This window comes from Lygodium microphyllum, chromosome 6 (assembly GCF_053477565.2).
Source record: "Lygodium microphyllum isolate KBCC chromosome 6, Lygodium_microphyllum_v1.1.10, whole genome shotgun sequence".
Lineage (NCBI taxonomy): Eukaryota > Viridiplantae > Streptophyta > Polypodiopsida > Schizaeales > Lygodiaceae > Lygodium > Lygodium microphyllum.
In genome coordinates, this window is record NC_141140.1 from 153,839,971 (window position 1) to 153,852,394 (window position 12,424).

The following is a 12,424-nucleotide window of genomic DNA, read 5'->3' on the forward strand; positions in this document are numbered from 1 at the left end:
TGCAACTAACAAGTCAGTCACATAAATGCACAACGGTCACCCTGGCATATCACGAGTGGAGCTCGATATCTCAACAAGGTCTCCTTCTAGTGCTCTCTCATGGTCCGTTCGGTTTCGGCCAACCAAGTTCAGCACTCGCTGCACCTCATGCAGCTCCACACTTTGCCTTTGGCTCCTAGCCTGCTGATCCCTATTATAATCAGCTATTCCCTGTAATGCCTTGCGGGCTAGCCTTCTCTTCTCCGCTAGGTTTGCAATGATTGCGTCTGTTGTCTTGCCGCGGTGCTCATACCGGGCGTGCGCGTCGTAACTGCTTACCATCTGCTGTATAGCATCTGGGAATGCACTCAAATCGAGCTCCTCATTAGACCGATGGTCTGAGCTTTCTTCCGTCATGGTCGAATTCTTGCGCCCCGCTGCGCTGTCGATCAGGTTGAATAGTCTTGACAGATCCTCGTCGTTGGCGCTCCTTGCTTGGTCCTACCCTACACTTCAATTGTTTGTTTGTCTTGGGTCCTCTCCTATTGGTGGGTTCCTTGAGTGGTTTATCTGAGTGAGTTCCTTTGGTTATTGAATGCAAACCTCAATTTATGGTCACTCGGTGAGTGTGCCGTTTCTCGTGCACTTGTGCCCAATCAGGCTTTCAGCTTTCTTAAGTGTACTTCAAGTGCGGAAATTCAATGTGAGTGCCGCAAGCAATTCCTCGGCGTCTTACACACTCTTGCTTGTTTCGGGCCTAATAAGCTTTGTTGCTCAAATCCTGGCCGTTCTAACGGGTTCTAGGGTCTGCGCTGCTTCTTGCCGTTCACTAGGGGAGTCGATCATCACAGGTCCTCCAATTGGATTTCCGTTCTCGACGCGTTAGGTCGCTGGGGAGTGCTCCAGCACTATCCCCTGTCCCTTGGTCTTGACTCCTACGTCGGGAACTGCATACAAGGCATTCGCCATGTTGTCCTTCAGCGGGTTGCGCTTCCAGTCGCTCGTGGGGGTCAATTTTTTATGTTCCCCCCCCCCCCTCCCCCTTTTTTTCTTTTACCTAAGGTGTGTCCGATTCTGGGAATCGGACGTCCGATTTACCAGTGGTCCGATTCTAGTGGTCCGATTCTAGGAATCGGACCAGGTGGGTCCGAGTTTGAGGCGTCCGAGTCTCAGAATCGAACGGGGGTTAGGTGTCCGATTTTCGAAAATCGGACAAGTGGTCCGATAGGACCAGGCCTGTGGTCTGATTGCTGACGTATCCTAATTCGTGAGTCCGATTTCCTCGATCGGACAATCGGACAAGTAGTCCGATCGGACGGGGTTGGTCCGAGTGTCCGAGTCCGAGTGTCCGAGTGTCCGAGTCGGACGGGTTGGTCCGATCAGACGGTTGTCCGAGCGTCCGATTCTGAGAATCGGACACTGAATCGGGTGTTCGATTCCGCCGGCCCGACGCACTTTCGAGCACAAATTCATCCAAAATCTCAAGACATCGATGATTATAGACTACAAAATTCACCAGGAGTGATGTTGGAGTGATGGGGGAGAGATCTATATACCTGGGGATCGCCGATAGCAACGTCACTCCTTGCCCTGATCGATCGAACGGTCGCCCAAGCTCTCTCTCTCTCTCTCTCTCTCTCTCTCTCTCTCTCTCTCTCTCTCTCTCTCTTTTTCCGTAAAAGGTAATTGTATTAATTACGAAAAAAAGGTACAAGATTACATGATTACAAGAGACACGAGGGCCTAGGCCAACGTGTGGGAAATCCCTGTACTAATGCACGAAAAAGGTTACACCAATCATAGCAACGACCCAGAGGCAATTGCCATATGCCAGGGAAGCAAATCCTCCCGAGGGAGCAAGTCGGAGTGCCGGATGAGATCTATCTACCAATGCAAGAGCCCTTTAAGCCTGGCAATATGTCTCGGTACATTAGAGGCCGAATCAAAGAGAAAAGCATTGCGCGTGGTCCAAATGTGCCAGCATCCCCAGTATCTGAAAAAGTGAAATAAGATCTTCATATGTAACTGTGGCGGTGTGGGGTACTTTGGACGCACAAAAACCCAATCGAAAGGAGTTAGTGAGGACCCCACCACTGCGCGCCAGATTTGCGACAAGAGTGACCAGATATTCTTGGCGAGTAGGCAAGAAAGAAATCGATGTCGGGCCGATTCCGCAGTAGTGGTACAGAAGAAACAATTGCCATTCGAGATTCTACGCTTGGAAAGGGCCGAGGCAAGAGGAAGACCACCAATCATTACCCGCCAAAGAAAGACCTTGCATTTGAAAGGTGCCCTATTCAGCCAGCCCTCCATCACCGTTGCCTGCCACCATGACTGCGATTTTCGCAGTCACCAAACAGTATTAGCTTTCACCCCCAGCCATTGGTGATCTTGAATGAGAAGATGATACACCTGATTAGTAGAGGCTTTTTCCAGACTCAACCGGCCTGCAAGGTCCCAGTCCTGCCAAGGACGATCCACAGCCAGGGCAGGAAAGGGTTGCCTACCCTGAAGCTTCGACAAAAGCTGTTCCCATAAACCACGGTATCCGCGCGGGATCCCGAAAAGTCTCCTAGCAGTCCGAAACGATACGAGGACATTGCGAGTGGCAAGGGTAGCATCCGCAATCGAAGTCACACCCAAACGGGCCATGCGGTTAAATCTCGGTCTAAGCTGATGTTTGTCTTCCCATGAAAGTAATCTTGATACTGCCAACAATTCCAGCTGAAAGGAGTTAGTCTGCAAGCGGTCCCCCACTGGATGCCAACGGGCCTTTTGGAGCACCACTTTCCAAGAGCCGACCAAGTGTAGTAACAGAGAGGAAGAGGGACTGGAAAATCGAGAGTCAGCATTAAGGACATGCCACCAGGAGGCCCGAAGTCGTGTATTACCATGGCGTAGCCCGCTGTCCTCAAGAAAATAACGGGCTATAATAGTCCACGGGTGATGATCCACACACATGGCACGAAAAAGAGACCAACGAAGAGCCAGCATGTGAGTTTCTGCATCCAAAATAGCTCCACCACCCATGCGTTTAGGGGTACATGTATGTGACCATGAAATCCACGAAATACCTGCCTGCAGTGAATCCTTCTTCCATAGCATGAAACGAATGGGATGAGTGAGAGCCTTCAAAGTAGTAGGCGTCCACGGCAGCAATGGCAGGAAATACGTTAGCATTGGTAGCATAATTGTCTGAGCCACTTTGAGGCGGACATGGAATGGCCACACTTGCGACTTCCAATACATAAACTTCGCCGCCAGTTTTTGTGAAATCCACTCCAGTAGTTCCTTTGGCCGTACATCCACCCCCAATGGGTATCCAAGATGCCTGACAATGGAGCCACGGGAAACCACCTGGCCCTGCCAACCTAATGACTGTAAATCAGGTTTCGTGCAACTGAGTATGGCTGATTTAAAGGCATTGATACGAAGACCAGAGGCCTGACCAAAGAGCGTCCAAACATCTAATGCCTTTCGAATGTTGTCCCTGTCCGCCCGCAAAATCATAAAGGTGTCATCAGCCAAAGATTGGCTAATGAAGTGCTGCCCCAAAGGAAGAGACAATCCTGCCAGCTGAGCAGAAGCCGCCATTGAGGATAACATTGAAAGGACCGGGTGAGTCGCCAGGGCAAAGAAGAGAGGACTCAAAGGGCAATCCTGTCTGACCGAGCGTGCAAGGGCAAATGGCTCTGTAACCCCACCATTGAGCATAACTCTTGAAGAAGCCGTAACACTAATGGTGTAGATCAATCGGGACATCCGAGTACCAAAACCCATAGCAGAGATTTGCAAGAAAAGGTTTACATGGAGCAGTCAACTGGTTATGAGGATTTAGAGCATCCCATGTATGTGTCTGAGTTAAAGAATGCACTCTATGGGCTGAAGCAAGCTCCTAGAGCATGGTCTAACAATATTAGAGAGTATCTTGTCAACATTGGCTTTTATATTTTTGATATGGATCACTCATTTTATGTACAAAAGAGTAGTAGGTTTGGTCGTCGTAGTTATACATATGGATTATTTGATTATTATTATAAGTGCTAAGTGTTAGTGATAGTAGAATTGCTAATATCAAGGGTCTTTTGAAGTAGAAGTTTGAGATGAAAGATTTGGGTGAGATAAGGTACGATGACTTGATTAATGCAAGTAATAGTAACAAAGGAATTGTTGATGTCAAGGGCCTTTTGAAGTAGAAGTATAAGACAAAGAAAGTTACTTGTTGGTATTAAGGTGATCAGATATGCTAATGGTATATAGTTGTCCCAAAGGCAATGTGACTTGGATATGTTATCCAAGTATGGTATGACGGCATATAAGCCTCTTTCAATGCCATTGTAGCAAAACGTAAAGTTGAGTGTGCTGATGTTAAGGATAAGATAGAAAACTACTATATTCTAGAGGATAGTACGGATTTTGATTTATATGATTATCATAAGGATACACTTGAGCTATGTTGTTGGGCTTATGAGTCAGTTTATGAAGGTACTTAGAAAGCCTCATTTGGATATATTTAGAGATACATTGAGGTATATGAAATCCACCTTGCGTTATGGACTTTTCTATGAGACACGTGAAAATGTACAAGTGCTTTAGTACACAGATACACTCGTAGTATGTCTAATAGAATATCTACTACTAGATTCATATTTTCTCTTAGTAGTACAATGGTTACTTAGAGCAACAAAAAGCAACCTACAATTACTTTACCAAATACATAGACTAAGTGTAGAGATGCTGCTATGGTAGTATGTGAGGTGGTATGACCGCAAAAGTTATTGTGTAATTTAAATGTGCAAGTAAATGGTCCAATTGTCATTCCTTATAACAGTATAAGGAACGTACAGTTAGCTAGAAACCCTTTGTTTCATACTAGGATAAAACATGTCAAGGTACATTACCATTTTGTGAGAGAGAATATACTTACAAATGAGATCAAATTGGTAAATATCAACACACAAGATCAAGTAGCTGACATTTTTATGAAGATGTTGGGCACAGAGAAGCTTCAAATATTTTGAATCTTACTTGGAGTTGCAAATATGTAGTTGAGCTTGATGGGGAGTATTGAGATGGCAAGCTCAACACATGCAGACATTAATGATGAACCGCCTAGTTGAATGGATCTGCACGTCTATACTTAGCGCATCAGTGATCATTACGATTCTCATATGGCTACTGAATCATTACTTATTGTATTTATTTAGTTACACCTACCCACACCAGTCGATTAGTATAGTCAATTATGCACTATTCGACTTAGTAGACCACTATCCTTTATGTTGTGTCTTATCTTTACTTTGTATACATTGTATATTGGGTAGAAGGAGAAGCAAAAAACTAGTAAGAAAATGTTTTGGCCTCCATCTCTCTTCTTGTGTTCTTGAGTGAGCTTCCCCTCGCATGTGTTCTATGTGTTTAACGAAGCAATTCAAGCAAACCCCCCCCCATCACATGACTCATGACATCTCTTTTAAGGTATCCTCTTGCCATTCGATAGAAAGGTCTTCCTCAACTAGTGTAGCCTCACTAGTGACACTAATAGCGATGGTTATAGGAAAAAAAATACCAATGCTAATAGTGATGGTTGTAGGAAAAAAATTGGGTGGCAAGGCTGCAGCCTTGTAGCCACATTGGATTGGCAACCAATGCTCTATCTTGGTCTCTTCCAGCTATTTCTAGTTGCTGACCTTCACTTATTATTTAGTGGCTCCTATTTTTCATGATCACTATTTTGACAGCTTCTAACAATAATGTTTTTAGTAATTGTTGGTGCCTTGGCAGCTTCTTTAACCTTTTGATTCATTTCAATCATGTACTGTCTAACCTTAAACCCAAAATCTCTCATTCAGTTAACTCGCATTTTAGTATGAGATTCTATAGATGTCTACTATGTAAAAGCATTACTTCTACAACATCATCCCAACGTGCATCACAAGAGTCAATCCTTGTAAGTGCCAATTGCTCCTCAAAGATGCTAGCACAAGTCTCGTTTCATTACACAAATCCCTATGTGCTTTCAACAGGTGGCTTAGTGATTATATCTTTACACATCCACTAAACTAAAGTTTGGTCTTAAGGGGTGCATTTGACCTTGAAGAAGACATCACTGAACATAGCCCTGGAATAACTATATAGTTAAGACTATAGAGAACTACTTTATAATGGATGCCAATGCACAATAATGCATATCTTCTAAAATTTCGTATAGATCCAAGGTATATTGACTGACTGTCATTGCAAATAAATACTATTTGTACCCATCATACCTGTATGTCTCGGATTAAAAGCAGGGTAGCAAGCGAGCTGGAGTCTGCATTAACAACAGTATCCTCTAACTTCTCATCTGCTAATATCAATATCTGCAACAAGAGGTCGAATGATTATCAAAGCAATTAGATGCAGAAAGTTACAAAACTGCATTATCTGCAATGCAAGTACTTTCAGAAAATAATTAAGTCCTTGTGTTGAGGCTTTTGAAATGAGAGAGTTAATAGCACATTGGTCCAAGGAAAAACCTTACAGAATCAAAATCTTCCAGTGGAAGACTCTCTAAGTGCCGCCGAATAACTGTATTTCCTTCTCGATGGACAAGTTGTATGTTTTCTAGGCTGTCAGGGTTTAAATTACCATATAGTAGTTTCTTTTCTCTATCACACTCTGGAACATCACTAAATATCCAAAGCTCAGATCCAGGTGCAAGAAAAGCATCCAAGACCTGTCAAAAGAGATGCAACATTATACTAATTTTACAAAAATTGTGTAAGAAAGTTAAAATATAGATATTACAACTGTAATTTTGATGAGAGAAACACAATTTTGCAATATTGTCAAGAAAAACACAGGTCACATTATACAAAAATTAAGGAATAATATATAGGAAGCTCATAGGTATGAGCTTGAAGAAACCCAGCAGCCATATCTGCATGGAATCTGCCAGTCACCTTGATCATATCCTGAATGTCTCGACGCCAACCACAGAATAAAATCTTCTCTCGAACACTTGGAGGAACAAAAACCTTGGGCAAGCGCCCTCTGCGTACCTGCAGCAGTGTGTGGACTAAATGAGCATAGATAGCAGAGAGTAGATTATCACCTTTATCATATCTTCAATATCTCGCCGCCACCCACACAGCAGAATCTTCTGTGGCCTCTTTTGAGAACGTTTGGCCTGTAATAAAGGTGATTCCCTAACCTGAAGCAGCACATCCGACTTTCATAAGCCTACTTTGTGTCTACTGCTAACTCCAAGTTCAGATCATCCTCCTAGAATCTTCATATTTATTAGCATGCAAAGTGGTCTCCTTTAAACTTCAGCTCATGATGATTTCAAGGATTGCTAGCTCTGGTTTATCCCAGACATTGTGCATTCAATCATTATCTCACATACTCCTTGACCTTATACTCAAAAGAAGTTATTATTACAGAACCAGACCACAACATTTGGAAAACAATAGCTCTGCAAACATCATAGAAAAGTATAGTAACTTGGTGCTTGGCTAGCCTATTCTAAAAAGTGCAACTGAGTACATCATAAGTATAGAGGTTGCATGATTAATCAATCTGGTGTGCTTTAGTGTCAAACCATCTGAGAGGCTAGGTAAAAGGAGGTGCCAGAATCCCATGTCTGGATGAAAGCGTCTCTCCTCCTCATCCACTTAGAACCACCCTGCAGTCTCTCCCATCTCCTATGGAGACTATGGATGATCTCTGTCCTAAGCATCAAAAGACCTCTGCGATGGATACATCTTGAGGTTAATAGCATATTACACCTCAGTCCAAATGAACCAAGCAATGATACTAACCATCAGCTCCATCTATGACAATGTCCTTGCCTGGGAGTAATCTTAGCTATTGATTTAGTGAAACCATAATCTACCCTTGCATTCTTAACTGATGAGTTTTTCCACAATATACTTTCTCTTTTTGGCTTGATGTGGGAGAGGCTGGTGTGATAGATACTGGAGAAGCCACTTTGGGGAACTTCAAGTTTGACTGCGAGCAACAGAGGGTTGGGTAGATCCAGAAGCCTCCCAAGTCATGGAATTCTCAGCTGATGGGCTTTAAGAGCTCAAGCTTCTTCAGACAAAACAATTGTGAGACTAAAAGCTAGTGGCTATAGAACATGAGGCGCACATATAGGTGTTGATTCTCTAATTTTGGAGAATAAGAATGGATTTAGTAGGAAATTTTGTCTTCATTAGTGCAAATGCACCCAAGCCTGCTCTGATTTGGCTGTCCTAGTTTGAAAAGAACAACTTTAAATGGAATTGTCTGAGAGAAAATGGGGCTCATCACGCAAAGCCTACTGGTCCATGCATTTTCCCTATAGTTGGTGCAAAGTTTCTTTTGGGAGCTCATTGTATTGCAACAGCTTCATGGTTTTAAAAAAATTCAAAGTATTGAAAAGGAAAAGAGAGAACTCAATGACACAAGCAGGTACAATCATACTAGAGTCAAGCTTCACTGCTATTCCATCTCCATACTATGCATGCACCTTCACCTCAATGGAAATTTCTCCGAGGTGTCATTATTGATTTTTTTTCTTTGGAAAAAAATAAAGAGAGTTTTAGTTAGAATAGGACTCTATCAGTCCCCAAGAGGTGGAGACAACATAGGGGTGCATCCTCCACTTTACAGAGGTGGAATCAAGATTGTGGGCTGTCCCTTGGGAACCAGAATGGATGTAATATATGCCTATTTAAAGGACCTCATAATGGAGATTAAAAAGGGGTGGACTTACAAATCTCTCTTTCTCTCATGGCACCCTTTCACCATGAACTTGGAGAGTCAAAGCTTAATGGCATTTTCAACATGGTTCAAAGCTTAATGCACTCTTTCTATCACCCTAACCATCAATTATTCTCATAGTGTCCGGCTTACATCCATTCTAGGCAGCTTTCACAAGCATAAGAAAGTGAAAAAGTCCATTGTAGTCCATTCTTGGCAGCTTTGACAAGCATAAGAAAGTGAATTAGTCCATTGCTAGCTATAGAAGTGCAATCAATAGACTAGTCTACTCATCTGAAAGCCAAGATATAGGGCATCAAATGGCATCACATTTCAAGCCAACTCATAGGCACAAAAAGGTATCTTCACCCTCTTTGACTTTGGTGCATCTAGCTTGGCATTGAAGGCCTCAAACTTCAAGTCTCTGCAGGGAAGCCATAGCTCATTCTGTCAATTCTTGATTTTCCTTAGATTCAGTACCTATACTCCATTCATTGAACTTTATGGCTGATTTTGAAGAGTTTCATAAGGCCCCTAAAAGTCCTTTGTAACAGCACAACATCCAGTCAACAAGTTGTTTCACAAAGGTGCTTAAGAAGGCAGTAAGGCAGTCATACAACCATACCATTATCAACGGTGAAATTTTTGATAACAACACCTATGAAAGCATTGGGTTTTGCTTTTGACACACCCTGATAGGGTTTCAAGGTTGGACAAGCATTAGAGAGGCACAAATGTATTTGATGGTAGTTTTAAAAGGTTTGCATAGACTAATGAGCTCCGCCTCAACATGAGCTGCTGCCAGCACTGCCACCTTCATGCCCCCTTCACCTCACCTCCTGCCGCCTCCTTCCTTGCCATGGTACACTGCTATGTTTACCAGTTTCCACCCTCCAAACTACTACGTTTTAGTGACCAGCCTGCTTCCCTTCGATATTTAGCACTCTCTCAGCTCTGTTTCGTGGTTACAGTACTCCAGATCCATCTCCAGTGGACATCACACTCCAACTACTCGCTCAGCCCACTCCCACGAGAGCCACCAGCTGTTGGACAGCTCTCTCTCTGAGCATTCTCTATATTCTTTCCTACATTTATAGCATTGATTCATTCGCTTCAGAGTTCTCGAAGAATGTGGCATAAACCCTAGGAGAGTCAAGCATGATTTTCCAAGAGAAGGCTCTCTCTGCAAGGCAGCAGTGTTGGGAGGAGTGAGCTTTGCAACAGCACCTAGCAGCCACTTAGAGATTGCTATATGACTCCCTCAGAGACCACACTCTCCAAGCCCAAGAGTTGTAGGCACGAGCCACTTTAGTAAGCCTAGAGGAGAAGAGGACAGAGTACTCTTTCTGCACCGTAGTTGCCTTATGGCAGGGAAAGGGCACACTATGCCAAGAGTACTTCAACCTGCATCCATCCAACACTTAAGGAAACCGGATCCGCATCTTGCATGATCAATATGAGGGAGTTAGATCTTGCCCTAAGGAGGTGATAGGGCTAGCCATTGACATCTATAGACACCTTTTTTGGCATGTTATGATCTCAGTCCATGCATTTCATTGCACAGAGTAGATGTGGGCCACAAAAGATTTGTTTTGTGCCCTCCAATCATAGGATGGAAAAATTTGCCCAAGAGAGGATGGGTTCTTTACGGCATTCTTTTCACCTTTTGGGAGGAGGTGTCAGATCTCCTACTACATGCCTTTCAAAGATCTTCAGCTCTTGGCACATGCTAGATAGCTTGTCTACAAGTCTTATCTATCTCCTCCCCAAAAAGGGGGACCAACTAGAGCTGATGGCATCCACACACCTTGTTGTTAGTGGCCTATAAGTCACTAGCAAAGATGATCAATAGCAGACTTCGGCCCCTCTTTCCAAACATCATTCATGATACACAAAGAAGTTTTGTCCAAGATTCATGCAACTTGAGTAATGCCTTCGCCTTCTTTGAGGCTACAAAGTGAGCCTAGCATAATGGGCAGAGAATTGTCATGCTTCTCTTGGATTTTAAGAGGGCATACGATAGGGTTGAATTGTGTTGGGCTAAAAAATATAGTATAAGCTGATTCACTCTTTATTACATCCCCAAAACCCAATTATTAACAAAAGTTTTATTAGATAGTGCACGTTCCTAGAGAGTGTCTGTGTCTCATAAGCCAAACCCTAATTTGGGAGGATCCACATTTCTCCTTATATTACTAGAGGTTGAAGCACAATGAGATCCAACTTGATCTCCTTCAATCTTCAATACATCTTGTTGTCCGTAGCACAAAGCAAGCCTTCAAACGAATTTGCCCCTTGGTGTGCTTGGGGACTGGCCTTCAATCTACTCCTTGGATGACGAATTTTGCCCCAAACTTAATATTGGCTGCCTGGCCTCTTGAAATTCTCTGATATCCCCATATTTAGTTGCTGAATTTTAAGTACTAGGTCCCCCAATTCTAAGCACTCTTTCCAGGGTGGCTAGTAAACCCTAGTTTCTACTACAAATTAGGGTTTACAATAGAAATACTTTAATTGCACTCTCTTAGGACTAAATTTGGCTGAGATCTCTTAAGAGAAGCTTTGAATTGGCTGGCTGAAATTTGATGCTGCCTTGCTGTAAATGACTGATTTACTGCAGCCCACCATCAACAAAAGCTCCATATGTAGTCACTTGCCCTTGTGGGCCCCAAACTTTCTTGCCTACCTGTAGACACCCTACAGGGGCTATCACTTGCCTCCAATGGCCTCTTGACCAACTAGAGGTTGCTCTTTGACAGTCTCCTACCTGTAGACACCCTACAAGGGCTCTCACCTGCCTCCAATGGCCTCCTGACCAGCTAGAGGCAGCTCTTTGGCAGTCTCCAATGGCTAGGCTAATTATCAATGGCTGGAAAATTGCAGCAACAACTCTCTCTCTTCCTCTCCCAATCTCCACCATGTTGAAATGAGCCTCCAATAGCCTCATATAGCCTTTCCCTCACTTGCATGGGAAGGTTTTGCCAAGTGGCAGCCTTGTGATTGCATTTTTCAGCAACTTTCAGCCCAATTAAAATAAATTTCAGAATACTAATTCACAAAATTAAGTTAATTATAAATTCTTGCTCAAAAAAGATACCACCTAGTACCTGTAAAGTACAACTTATAACAACTTTTACCTTTCACACCCACTGGCATCTTGAGTCCTTGGCCCATCATTGTGAAATAACTACCTTGCACATCACATGTGCATCTCACATTTGCATATTTGACTAACACTTAATCAAATGCTAAGCAAAGCATCAAAATTTCACGTCCTCATGACATTAATGGCACATGTCTCTGCTGTCCACACCCCATCTATGAAGGATATCTTAGTCAATTTGTTTTTTTACTAATATTCACTACCGGCACCTGCATCCAGACACCTTTCATCAGCTGACAACTACTGATTAGTATGCTGCCATCGCCAGACAGGCTGTGTATACTGTTGTACAACCAGTTTCTGCATGATCTCTTAGCCTTCAGCCTGTCTCACAAACCTGTCATGTCATCATCAACACTGCGTTTGCTGTCTAGCCTGCCATGTCAGCATTCAGCCTGTGTTTTGCAGTTGCCTAGCTGCCATGTCATCTCAGCTCGCTGTGTTTCCAGGTTTGTTGCTTTCTCATCAGTTTGCTCCATCTCCGAGCTTTCCTACTTCGTCTGGCATTTGCTGCTGCCTGAAATTTTTGGAGGTTTCTTGCTGTGTTCTGGA

At 43.3% G+C, this 12,424-nt stretch overlaps 1 protein-coding gene across 1 annotated transcript in view; it reads right to left on the reverse strand.

Moving 5' to 3' along the window:
• The window catches only part of LOC148035306 (putative ion channel POLLUX), a 90,329-nt gene that overhangs the window by 23,661 nt on the left and 54,244 nt on the right, over positions 1-12,424 (reverse strand). The window contains 4 exon segments of the mRNA XM_087680310.1: positions 6,249-6,341; positions 6,503-6,697; positions 6,924-7,060; positions 7,063-7,174. Coding sequence (XP_087536436.1) covers positions 6,249-6,341; positions 6,503-6,697; positions 6,924-7,060; positions 7,063-7,174 — 537 coding nt within the window.